The sequence below is a fragment of the Mauremys reevesii genome, linkage group 5, assembly GCF_016161935.1.
Source record: "Mauremys reevesii isolate NIE-2019 linkage group 5, ASM1616193v1, whole genome shotgun sequence".
In the NCBI taxonomy this organism is placed as follows: domain Eukaryota; kingdom Metazoa; phylum Chordata; order Testudines; family Geoemydidae; genus Mauremys; species Mauremys reevesii.
In genome coordinates this window covers 125,158,001-125,171,662 of record NC_052627.1, presented here as the reverse complement: position 1 = coordinate 125,171,662, position 13,662 = coordinate 125,158,001, and the positions used below count along the sequence as shown (strand labels likewise).

At 44.5% G+C, this 13,662-nt stretch overlaps 1 protein-coding gene across 3 annotated transcripts in view; it reads right to left on the bottom strand.

Moving 5' to 3' along the window:
- Nucleotides 1-10,707, bottom strand: part of RMND5A (required for meiotic nuclear division 5 homolog A) — a 38,677-nt gene extending 27,970 nt beyond the window's left edge. Inside the window, exons 1-2 of one of the 3 annotated variants that reach the window (XM_039539604.1) lie at nucleotides 10,581-10,707; nucleotides 1,541-1,683 (exon numbers count right to left, since the gene is read on the bottom strand). In XM_039539604.1, the coding sequence (XP_039395538.1) occupies nucleotides 1,541-1,645 (105 nt within the window). In that variant the 5' untranslated portion in view covers nucleotides 1,646-1,683; nucleotides 10,581-10,707. Of the gene's footprint in view, nucleotides 1-1,540; nucleotides 1,684-2,703; nucleotides 2,723-9,266; nucleotides 9,674-10,580 lie in introns of those variants that run through there. The other 2 variants (XM_039539603.1, XM_039539605.1) reach the window with 2 other exon arrangements.
- Nucleotides 10,708-13,662: the final 2,955 nt, after the last annotated feature.

Here is a 13,662-nt window from a genome sequence, read left to right as displayed (position 1 = left end):
AAGACCTTGCTATAAAAAAAAGTTAAAGCTGTGAGAGCAGGGGTAGGGCCCTGCTCAGAAGCTGGCACAAACTGCTGCTGCTGCTGCATTCACACCATAAACACAGCACTAGACACACACACACTACTAAACATTCCATATATAATAAAAAAAAAAACAGGGCATCCACCACCAAAAAGGGGCAAAAAAAAAAATGATGGATGAGTTGTTTTTTTCAACAACCAACATGTACAAGGTGGGGCGCTTAATAGGTACGAAGAAGGTTGTAACTGAGAGGAGGAGAAGAGTTAACGTAACGTGTGAGGTGTGATGTGTGTGTAGTCTGTATCTGAAGGCATATAAGAAGGCATCCTGGGGTCCCCGGGGGGTCGGGAAAGTCCCGCCTAAGCCGGGGGTCGCCTCCTGCCAAGAGGCACCTCTCTGCACTCTCGCGCAGACTACCAAATAACTGGGGGACCTGCGGGGGTGTGCAGTCGCAAAAAACCCCCGATGTGGCTTTTTGCATCTTACTGGACTCTGTGGTCATTGGGATTTCTCTCTGGTCTGCTGTGTCAGCTTGCTCAGAGCTGGGGCAGCACACAGACACACACACACACACAGACACCAACAATCATAAGAAGAGACAGCAGAGCACCACACCGGTACCGCTCTGACAACAATATCTATTTGGGCCAAGAAATGAACATGCACCACGATCAGGAAGGGGAACTCTGGCAAAGAAAGAAAACATGTTGGTGCGCATTCAATTCTATCAAGGATGTTCTCCAAGGAAAAAAATCAACAAAGCAACACGCACCAGCATCTTCAACTTAACAGTACTGCCAGCAATGTTGTACGGCAGCGAAACATGGGCGCTGACAAAGACAGAGGAGCAGCAACTGTCTGTCTCAGAGAGGATGATAGAAAGAAGAATTCTGGGAATTTCAATCCTCGATCAAGTCCCCAGTGAAGTGATCAGACAGCAGAGTGGAGTGCAGGGCGTTGTTGTTGAGAGCAGGCATAGTAAAATGTGATGGGCCAGACATATAGCGAGGCTCACTGACAATCGATGGACTGCAGCTGTCGCCAACTGGTACCCACGGGAACTGAAACGACCACTTGGCCGACCTCCAAAGAGATGGGAAGATTTTATCGTGAAAAGACATGGCTGCACATGGAGAAGGAAGGCCAGGATATGAGAAGAATGGAAGACGTGTTGTGTCGGCGTAATCTATACAAGGGCTGAAGGACCGATCGCTCAAGATGATCAAGGTGACATTGAACTATTAATCCTGTATATGCTAATGGGCATTTTCTCTTATTAATATGCTTGAAAGGGGGAGAGTCTCTTTACAGAGTGGTCTAAACTTTCAGAAGATTAGTTTATGCACAGGGATAAAATCCTGGCGCTGCTGAAGTCCATGGAATTTTTCCAATTATTGGGCCAGGATTTAACCTCAACCTTCTGATTCCAAATATAGCAGGATTGACTATATACTATAAAATACAGGGGAAAAATACTTAACACGTTTCAACACAATAAAACTCATAACATAAATACCTTATCAATGGCTTTTCCGACTCGGGAAACGCTGCTGTGAATGTCTTTATGATCTGAGGCCAATTTCTGAACTGTGTCTTTTATTCTTTTACAGCACTGTGTCATAACAAGGGAAATTGTCCCTGACAAGGCTCCATCTTGGTCTAGGCAGAAGACAAGAAAATTGATTACAAACTTTATTATAAACAAATGATAATGCTAAATCCTTCCCAAATAGGTGAAGATAATAAAAGATGAAAATGGTACTGGAAGAGTGAAGAGCTCTGAAAAAAACAAAGTCAAAAGCCAATCTTTAGAAAGCGTAGGCAAAGTATCATCAGCTAAACACCGTTTTAAAAAAAATAAAACCCATAGGATATGGGACAACTTCATTAAGATGCCAGTCCCGGTTTTGCTATGGCAGGTACAAATTCTCCTGAATGGAATAACAGTTTTTTAAATTGATGAATTCAAGGTTAATGATAAATAGGACTTTCTAGTGCCTTTCACCAGAGGATCTCAAAGCATTAACATTAAACCAACCTTCCTCACAGAATGTACTGGGGTATCATTTCTACCCTCACCGTAGGATCAGCTTTCATTTGTGCAGTTCTTTGAGGATGTACTAGGGCTAGGCATTACATTACTGCATGCGCGCACACACACTCTCTCTCTCTCTCTCTCTCTTCAGGATTAGAACCTAAAGGCCCAATTCATTGTTGCCCTAAACCTTATATAGCTATTTACATCAGTGCAAAGTGAGTGCCCAGTATTACCACTCTGATTTGGTAGCATATTACATTAAAAACAAAGTGCAAAGCAATACAATTCAGGTCCTAAATCTTCTAACTCACAATCCTATGTCTAAATAATTAAACCAACAGGTCTCAAACACTGATTCAAAGAGCAGAGTTGGGCCATGGAGCGCTTGCTGGTGGTCCACAAAGAACTGGCTCGTCACACTGTGCTGGATTTCCTCATTTCCAGTTGCTAAATCACATGTGACAGCTAAAAATACATTATTCCTTTCCAGATAGTCCATTGCATCAGTTTCAATAGTTGCCACAGGAATGTTATGGGATTACCAGTGGGAGGGGAGGAGGCACACTCTATGTATAAAATAATAAATATGAAAATGTTTGAGAACTCCTAAACTTAATCCCAGTATCTCCCAGGCAACTCACATCGTCTATGCCTCAGTTTCCCTATGGGTTAAATAGTCACAGCTGGAGAAATGGACTTTTTCTCTTCAGTGTTCTGCTTCAGTCCCACTTTCGGATCCCAGATTCAGGAATATTTTCTTTTCCAGTCTTGTGTTAGAACCTATTGCTAATGAGAGGATTTTTCTCATCACTGCTTCCGCCCAGATCATTCCACGAGTTACATCGTTCAATCAGGCACACACTCATGTCTGTGTTAAAATATCCCTCAGGTAGTGTACACAGTGATGGTTGAAGTAAACAACCAGTCCAAGAACAGTTTTCTTAACAGCCCTAGCTTCCCATAAATCCTTCCCAGGAGAAATATTTAAAAGGATGAGATCCTAATAGTTCCACAACATTTAATAAAACAAGGATCAAAAAGCAACCCCTAATCTTAATTGCTATTCTTACTGTTGGTTGGAGCAGAGTGTTACTCAGCCAGTTTCTCTTCTGATATTTCAGGCATTACAACATGCGTAACAAACTGCCATCACAGGAGTTGCAAGTGTGGGGAGAGGAGAAACAAAACGCAACTACCATGATAAAATGCTTTTTGAGGAAAAACCCTATCTAAAGATAGTTTTAATTAAGATACATTATAGCTCAAAGATATCTCATCATGGAATAGGGATTATAAATTCTAATTCTATAGTATGAGACAATATATTCATATAATGTTCAAGAAAAGTTTTGTAAATGAGTTCCAATAGTTCATGGATTAGGGACCCAATTTTATGGGGTTCCACAGGCTTCTGTACAGATTATTTAGGTTAATCTTTCTATCTACCCAATGGGACTCAGTGCTCAGTCTAGAAGATACCATCAGAGATACTTAGTTTTGCTGTTCTCAAACTGTGGATTTGTGTCTCCAGAGATAACATGCTTGTTAACAGCAAAAATGTTTTAAAATAAACAAATAATATATAGAGGTGAGAAATAACAGACCTCAACTCTATTGTGCCGCTGCAAATTTGTGTTCACAGAGTCAATCCCTTACCTCTCTCTTAAAGTGCAAAGCTTCAAAATGTTCAATGAATAGAAGATTGTTGGGGGTGGAATAGACCTGGACAAGGAGAAGAAGTCTGGAGATAAATGTGAGAAGCGAGGGACATATGCTTGTTCTGTTAAAATATTATATGTTTGCTGTTGAAGAAAAAAATCCAGAATACTTAATGTTTGTTTTATTTAACTAAAACAATCTAAATGTCTGTCTGGTGATGTTCTCCTCCTAATACAGCATGGCAAGAAAATCCTCCAAATATTAATGATTAACCTGTTGATTTGGAAATAGTTCACTTCCCAATGACTTCATAAATATCTGCTTCATTACCTTTGGTAAATGAAATAACCAAACAATCATTCATTTTCTGATATCGCTGTAAAAGTAATCCGAAAAGTTTTCAAAATAAATCACTGTTTAAAAATGTATAGTGTGTACTTTCTAAAAATGAAACCTACATCTATCTCTGAGTTGTGAAGAATATGTATTAAGGTTATAACAACCAACACGAATGCACTTTTATGTAGAAAACTATGATTAAATCAAGTCTTCCTGACTAGTGATTTAAATCAATTTGATTTAAATCAAATCCACCCTGGACTCAGTACAAACTAAAATTTCATACAATAACTTGTTTATACTGCTTATAATTATATGGTAAAAATGAGAAAGTAAGCAATAAGATAAATGACTAATAACAAGAACAAAGCTTGAACACCTTGTTCTATTTAAAAAGTTATTTATAACTACTGAAAATTAAATTGGAAATTTTGCTATCCAAAAAGGTAGCTTTATAATGTCCCCAAATTGTCTGAAGCTGCACAGTAAACACCCCTTACTTTATTCCAGAGTGTTTACTAAGCAATGGCAATATTCACATTCACATTGCTCACTCATTAGGTACCAATAACATACATGGCCTTTTACAAGATATGAAAAAAGATAGCACCAGCCTTGCTAAAGGTCTAGAAAAGAAGCACAGTGGGGACACAGTCACAAAAGAGTAAAGACATACAAGAGTGTTTTGTTTTTTTAACGGGTAAGAGGCTTGGATCCCGCAAAGGGATCCTTGTAGGCTGATCTTCCTGACTAAGCAGAACCCCACTGAGGTCAATGAGACCCTCTTTAAGCAGAAGGGTCTTACCACACAACTCTCCTTGCAGGATAAGAGTCTCAATTTGTAAGATGTATATTTTATTGATTGCCTTTAACATATCATTATTGCCGGTGTGTTTCAAGGTACGGAGCGCTTGGTCCTACAGCTCATATTACCTGACGTGGAGAGAATTTTGAGCCCTGACTAAGCCGTCTTTCACAGAGACTGTAGCACATGCGATCAAGTACTCGCACTGACCACATTTGTTGAAAATGGCTTCCAGAGAAACCTGAAAACAGGCGCTGTTTTCGTTGATCTAACAGCAGCATACAATACGATATGGCATACTGGCCTGCTCGTGAAGGTATCATGGGTCCTGCTACCTTGGGTCACAGGCATCACTGAACTGTTCCTCCATGATAGGCAGTTCAGAGTCCATATGGGGGAGAAGACGAGTGCTTGGAGACAACAGAACAATGGGTTATCCCAGGGCTCTGTGCTTTCTCCAACCCTGTTCAACCTTTACATTGATGACCTGCCAACAACAGAGTCACAAAAGTTCATTTAGGCAGACGACATCTGTTTCAGTACCCAGGCCTGGACGTTTCATGAGCTTGATGCCACCTTAAACCGGGACATGATAAAGTTAGCTGACTATTGTAAAACTTGGCACCTCCAGCCAAGTATCATAGAAACAGTCTCCACTTTGTTCCATCTTCATCACGCCAGAGCAACCTGAAAACTGAATGTTTATCTGAATGGTTAGACGGTGAAGCACGAAGTAGAACCGTTCTACCTAGGTGTGACCTTAGACCACAACTGAGTTACCATGCCCACCTGAAGAAGACAGCAGCTAAAGTTAAGAGACGCAACAATCTTCTTAAAAAACTGTCAGGTTTGTCATGGGATGCTTGTGCTCCAACTCTGCAGACATCAGCTCTTGCCACCTCGAATTCGGTGGCGGAGTACTGCACACCAGTTTGGAGTCGATCGTCACACACCAAACTGGTGAATACACAGTTACATACCGCCATGTGTATAATCTCCAGCACCCTGCATCCGACTCCACTCCCCGGCTCCCAGTTCTGAGCAATAATGCTCCTCCTCATATCAGACAAGAGGTTGCCACTGGCCAGTTACTGGAGAAAGTAGGCGCCAACTCAAGCCTGCTGCTGCACAACCACCTTTTTAAACCACCAGCTGCATGTCTGCCGTCATGTTGCCCATTATGGTCTCATATGGCCATGCCAGGATGTTAGGGTGGTAACACTCTGGCGAGAGGAATGGATCTCTGTTATAATCCCCAACCAGTCCCTCGTTGCCGACCCCACAATTTGTCCGCCTGGTTTTGACCTGCCCAGGTGCCAATGGTTGAATAGGTTCTGGATCGGGCACGGTCTCTGTGCAGCCAACCAGTATCACTGGGACCTTCGTAACAGCCTTTTGTGCAGCTGCGGCACAACACAGCCGATGACGCACACTGTCGATGAATGCCTGCTAACTAGGTTCAGCGGTGGCCTAGAAGAACAGCATCACACCACTGAAGATGCCATCGCTTGGCTAGACGACTATGCACACGCTAAGTAATAAACAAACATACAAAGTGCTGGCCACTTAGTCAAACCGTTTTGTACGACAAAAAAATTCTTTGAATTGTGGGCCGATAAAAGAGGGTGCAGAAGGAACAGATTTAATTTAATTTTTATCTGCCTGGACAACTTGAAAAAAATATGAGGGACTATTAAAAACGTGCTTCCAAAGAGGAAGATTCTCTAAAGAATTAATTTCTGGTAGATAATGCCACTAGGAATTTCTGATCCACCAACCCTTGAAACAGCTGGAACAAGAGGATTAACAGCTGTTCAAGAACTTCTCACAGAATGAAGATTCTACTGCCTATATTGGACTGGACTTTTACAAATACCTAAATTGTAAGATCATCAGAACACGGCCTGACTCTATAGTCTCTCTGTAAACTGACATATATAAATAACAGCCCTGACCCTGCCAACATCTAACTTTACTCACATGAGTAATCCCACTGACATCAATGCAAGTAAAGTTATGCAGCTGCATTTGCACGGGACTAGAACAAACAAATACAACTCTTGGAACTAAACAAAAGTGGATTCTTGAAAACAGCGACAGTAAATACAGGACTGGGAGCCAGGAATGCCCAGATTCTAATCACATATCTATTACTCACTTCCTCTATGGCACTGGGTAAATCACATGATTTGTCTCACCACTTCCTCCCATTACATGTATAAATACTGAGTTACTTACCTCCCAGGGATTTTGCAAGGTTTATGTTTAAAAAGAGCTGGTATGGTGTATGACACTTTGAAAGTGCTAAATATTATTTGCAAATATACTACTTAGGGGCTATGTTTATCTTCATCTGAAGCCCCTATAATCTAGCCCAGAAAATCCAATAAAACTGTTGTTTATGTCATGCAGCCTGGCTTTTATGACTGCTCTTTCAATAGCAGTGACTAATCCCATTATTACTCAATGCAAAAGAATAAAGATATAAACATATTGACAAATATAAAGATGACACAGCAGAATCTCCTAACCAGGAATAAATGTTTTCAGTCATTAAAGAATGAGTAGGCGTACCCAAAATGGACCAATGCCTGTCCCAACTCAACACCACACAACCAGAAGTCCTAATCTCCTCTATCACCCAAATAAGGCTCTGTTTATGCTATAGTTAGACCCAGGGTAGCAACAAAGTTGTTTAAGTTCAGAGGGTAGCAGAAATCTGCAGTTTCCCTGAATGAGCATGAAGAAGGATTGCTTCTTTTTTTCAACTGGTCAGGGAAACAGAAAAATGCCCCTGTCCTTGCAGTATGCAGAAGTTGGTCTAATAAAATATATTACCTCACCCACCTTGTCTCCCTGTCCTAGCAGGTCAGGAAAACTCTGCTAGAACCCCACACTACTACTAGCAACAATGGTGCTCAAATACTCTTGTTAGCATGTTGTTAACTATAAAGTGTGGAAAGGGTCTAAATTTAAACATGGTTGTAACCTTTTCACTAAATTGCTGTGAGTCACGTTTCCCCCTACAAGGGCATTTAATACCATTTCAGAAACTGTAAACAAAGGCTTGTTTCCCTTTACGAACACTGTATAGGCAAGACAAAAGATGAAAAGGAAAGAAGGAAGTTTGTCTAAAAACAGTTTCCTTTAACTTTTACATGTTTTGACCGGCTGGGAATTTTCCCCCTTTTACACTCTGTTTATGAAATCGCTATTTCATTTTCCTTGAGTGCTTAAAAATCACAGTATCTGGGGGTGATGAGGCCAGGAAGTGGGGGGAGGAGGGAGACACCGCAGCCGCGGGGAGTTGTTCCAAACGGGGACGGGGCGATGGTGGTGGTAGTAGTGGTGGTGAAGGGGGCGGCTGGGGCCGGGAACCGGGGGCCCACGGAGAAGCCAGCCCGGGACTTGGGAGGCGGAGGGGGAAGAAGCCGGGGGCTCCGGGTCTCTGTGGGGACAGGGGGTGTGAGCAGACACAGAGAAAGTGGACCCCCAGAGCTTCTTAGAGATACGTCTGGGGAAGGGGTCCGAAGAGAAACCGAGATCGGGGAGTCGTTCGAGCGAGTGGCCAAGAAGCCGGGATCGGGGAGGGGAGCAGATGGGGGACAGGGGACCAAAGAGAACCGGGATGGGGGGGTGTGTGAAGGGGCTGAGAAGCCAGGATCGGGGAGCCTGTGGAGAACCGGGATCGGGGGGCGAGGGGGGAGGAGAACCGGGATCGGCGGGGAGCCTGTGGAGAACCGGGATCGGGGGGCGCAGAGCGGGACTAGGGGAACCGGGTTCGGGGGAGCCTGGGGAGGGCTGAGGAGAACCGGGATCGGGGGGGGAGCCTGGGGAGAACCGGGATCTGGGGGGGAGGGAGGGGAAGGGAGCCTGGGGAGAACCGGGATCGGGGGCAGAGGGCGGGACTCGGAGAACCGGGATCGGGGGAGCCTGGGGAGGGCTGAGGAGACCCGGGATCTGGGGGCGGGAGCCTGGGGAGAACCGGGATCTGGGGGAGGGGACTTGGGGAACCGGGATCGGGGGAGCCTGGGGAGGGTTGAGGAGAACCAGGAATTGGAGGGGGAGGGCTGAGGAGAACCGGGATCTGGGGGTGGAGGGGAGCCTGGGGAGAACTGGGATCTGGGGTGAAGGGAGCCTGGGGAGAACCTGGATCGGGAAGCCTGGGGAGTTTGAGGAGAACCAGGGATCTGGGGGTGGAGGGGAGCCTGGGGAGAACTGGGATCTGGGGGGGCAGGGGAGCCTGGGGAGAACCTGGATCGGGGGGGGGGGCGTTTGGGGAGAACAGGGATCTGGGGGGGGGGTAGGAGAACCAGGGGCGGGATCTCTGGAAGGGCTGAGGGGTAGCGCTCTCCCCCCACCACCACCACCCGAGCCCCGGGCCCGGCGCGCCGCACGTACTCTCGCTCTGCAGGATCTCGCGGCGCAGCCCCCCCGCGTACTGGATCAGCTCCTCCAGGCTCCGCTCGCAGAGCTGCCCGTAGCCCGAGAACTTCTGCAGCACCTTCTCCAGCTCCCGCTCCACCGTCACACACTGATCCATAGCGAGCGCGGCAGGGCCCCCCGCTCCCTCAGGCCGGGTCTCCCTGCTGCCGCCGGGCTCCCCGCCGCTCGCCGGGCGGAATTTTGTTTAGAACTTCTACCGGAGGCTGGCGGAGCAGTGTTATTGTGCAGGCAACGCGAAGGCAGCCGGGGTCCTCAGCGGCAACGGGCGCACTCGCTGCGCAGGCACTGTACTAGGCACCCGGGGTCCTCAGGCAATTATTGTTCAGGCTGCATGGTAGACAGTCGGGGTCCTGAGACAAGCCCTATGTAAAACAGCTGGACGATGCGCTGAGGGTCGTCGGTGGCTTTGTTATTCCGGGATCAGGAAGAATCGCTCGGATCCCTGCTCAGTGCGCGTGCTGTGGTTGTACAGGCGGTTAGAGTCCTCGGTGGAATTATTCTTCAGGCACCGCTACAGGCACCTTGGGTCTTCGAAGGTCTAGGATAGGATGGATAGGTGGGGTCCTCGTCTGCGTTGGTTTTCAGGCAGCCCCGTAGACAGCAGGGCTGGGGGGCTTTGCTACCGTTCAGGCTGCCGCCGCTGGCGGAGATGGGGGGGAGCAGCTGCTGTCGCGCCTGTCCTGGGGGTGGGGCTCGGGGGTGGCGGCAGGAGCCGGCTGGCTGCCTCCAATGGGCGCAGAGGCGATTCCTAGGGGGAAGGCGGGTGGCGGCTGCGCCCAGGGGTATCTCCTGTCCCTAGGTTGGCAACGGGAGTGTCAGGTGTGGGAGCGTGCAAGGGAGAGGCGGTGGGGTACCGGGCGTTAAGTGCTGTCTCTGCAGATATAAATGCTCAGGTGCGCTTCTGAGGGGGAAATTTAGGCAGCTCTGCCTCCTGCTACACACATGTTGCTGTCAAGGTAATCGTTGCCCCTGAGGAAACTGTACAGGCAGTGATCCCGCACGGGGTATGCGGTGTCGGTGGGCTAAGGCGATACCTGTGGAGCAGTACTGGCTGTAGGGAGAAGGCTTAGGGGTGGGGTTGATTGTGCTTGCTGTTTTCCTGGGTTTTGTGACTTGCCAGTGGCCTTTTTCCAGGAGAAGCTGGCACTTTAGATTTCTACAAGGACTGGCTCAAGAAAAAGGCATTTGAGGAGTACTAGAGCTATGACTTCACCCAGGATTCTGCCCAAATAGAAGCATCTTGTCTTGAAAACTAATGGAAGATCATACCTGTTTAAAGTATCTTCATCTCCACCACTTTGCTTCTGTAGCTAAACTTACCACCTGCTTTGTCTAGTCAAGCTTTAAAGATCTTATTTCCATCTCTGCAACACCCTCCCAAGATGTGACTAGATCATTTCATCTTATTGCTGTTAGCTTCATGAATCTGCATATGGTTCAGTGCTCAGAGCTTTTTCAAACAGCAGTGGTCTGAAATAAGAGCAGAATTTTGGTAGTTTTTACTGTTGCACTGCTACATATGGGATGGGATTCTGAATAGCAACTGACAAGAACTATGTCACTTTAACCCTGCTACTTGGAAAAAATCCTGAGCGGCAGCAAAAGAAACTACAGGAGAGGGAAATTCAGAGTATGAAGGAAGGTGGAGGATAGACTAGTAGAACAATTTTAAGGTTAGGGGCTGGTAGAGAGAATGCTCCTTCTTTTGCAGGGGGAATGTATGGGGAGGGGGCTTCAAAACTGTCACACACCTACTAGCAAGCAGTTGACATAAAAGATGGAGCCCTTGAGTAGGGTAAAGGGACAACACCATGGTAGGCAGCAAGTTCGGAAGGGCAGTTGGCTTTTCACTAGGTCATTAAGTTGGCCAGTGAGCTTCCTCCTGTCTTTTTATTTTGGACTCTGTCTAGTGAGTTTAATCTTTTGACTAGTTGGTATCTGGTAAATTTTTCAAATCCTGCTTTAAAACTTTGTCCCATTTCTTTAACCTCACTTACTCAGTATTCACTGTGTTCTCACTTTTCTGATGGGGAAACTGAGGCACCGAGCTCATAAGCTCTACTGTGGCACCATAACTAAATCATATGGTAGGAATCACAAATTATGCTTCAGTAGTAATTTACTCTCTCTTCATGGAATACTCTTCATTCTTATGGCTAACTGAATGTAAACTTAATGGTTATTTTCAGTTATGGGTTTTTTCAACTGCACTGTCAAGGTTGTCCATCTTCCTGGGCTTCTGCTGTACTACAGTACATGCAAATTGCTTCATATGAATCTTTTTCTTATGTTTATTTTCTGTAGTGAATTATAAATTGAATAAGTCAGCACTGGTGCAGTGACAACATACTAACTAGTTAGTAGGAATAAAGAGAATTTTTTTAAGAGCTACTTAATTTGTTTTGCTCCTGGTTATGCTGGTTGGCTCTCAACTCATGTACAATGAATGTTCAGGATATTGACTACTAAAACTTGGGAGGAGAAAAGAATAAAGGTACATTAAATACAGTAAACAGAACAAGCCCAATAGGAATACTGCATTGTTGGAAATAGGGATTTTCCTCCAGTTACTATTGCAGTGGTATAGTTAATATTTGCTGATACACACCTCTGTAGAGCTACTTCCATATTCACAGTCAAGGTAGATTTGTTGAGTAGCCACCTGTAATTCTTCCTGTTAAGTTGGCCTCTTATTCCTCTGTATGCAGTTACCAAACAGTTTCATAGCTATGAGTCAGTAAACCCCATTTAACTCGTCTGCCCACCCTGAAAATATGCACTATTAGAAAATGCTACATATTGTCCCATTATTTGTGTCATTGGAGCACTTAGAAACTCGTGTCAAGATCATTGTACCGGCATTTACAGATCTGTAGTGATACAGTCTCTGCCCTGAAGATATGATCTCAATGTCTAAGTATATTTTGGACAGTGCATCCTAATGTAGATGACTGGTTCCCAGGCATAAGGGGCCAGAGTTGAGATGTTTCTGGAGCCTTATCTCCATATATCCTGACTTTCACGCATGCTTGTTAGCTTGTTTTTTAATAACTGTGGTCGAATAATGACATGTATCCAAGGCTTTAGAGTGATTCTTAAAACACTGTTAGTGTCTGTCTAAATTGTAAAAACAAAATGATGCTTTAATTATGTTGAGATGACAGTGTAACTGAATCCTCTGACAATTCAATTTATACCGCAGACAGGATCGTGGAAGATATGTTTCTTAAGGGTTAGCTTCAGAACATCACAAATTTGTGATAGCACACAATGCTTGCTGGAATTTGTGTTGATTTGTGACTATTAAAACTGCCAATAAAACAATACAATGATATCTTGCCTTTGCACAATATAGATTATGCTATTGAAATTCCATTTAAAAGGGTACTGTTAACTGGGTGTTTTTAAAACTTTTTTTTTAATTTTCATTGTGTATATAGTTGCATCTTAAAGGCTTGGAAATACTACTTTCCCTGTCACTTAGCAAAGTTTTGGGTTTCTTTATCCCGTTTCTCAATGAACTTTAACTGTATTTTGGTTAATCTAACCCATGAATTCTTGCTTTTAGTTCCAAACTAGCAGCGGGTGGGGAGTGAAATCAGTTCTGATTATTTGTCAGTGGACAGTTAAGACTTCAAATTTGGCTATGTGACAAAACATGGTTGTCCCGGTTTTCAGGCTTCAGTCCTGTTCTTTCAGGTAAATAAGGATGAAAGATTGTTGCTGTAACTGTCTAAATGTTTCTCCATGTTCATTTTTAACATAAATCAGATTCCACGTTATAAGTAATAGAGTACTCTCTTCACACTCTCTTGCTTTTTTGAGTACAGGATGAGTTTTCTGACCATTCACAAGTAATTCTGCGAAATAGGTGGTTAGAATTAATTTTAAAATGGGCCCTTTAAAAATACCAGTATGTGTCTAACCTTTCTTTAGTCCAAACATTCTTAACAATTGAATTAGGGACTTTTCATATAGTTGACTCATTGCATACATATGTGGGGGCTACATTTGAAAAAATTAGGTTGTAATTCAGCAAAGTTGATGGTTGTATCTAGCCTATAATCAGTACAGGTAGGGCTAATTTAGGCTGGAGAAAATGAGTGGTGGAGGAAGAGGGCTGTGTTAGACTGAAAAAGTCCTTGTCTACACCACAAAGTTTTGTCTGCAAAAGTTATGCTGTTTTAATTAAAACCACTGTTGCATGTCCACATTAGCTCCTTGTGTCAGCAGAGTGCATCCACGCTAACAGCTCTTGCATTGACAGAGCTATCACAGAGCACTGCTCTCTATCCCGCACTGTGCAACTAGCCGCAGGGTGCTTTGGGAAGGGTTTGTGATTCCTGATGGG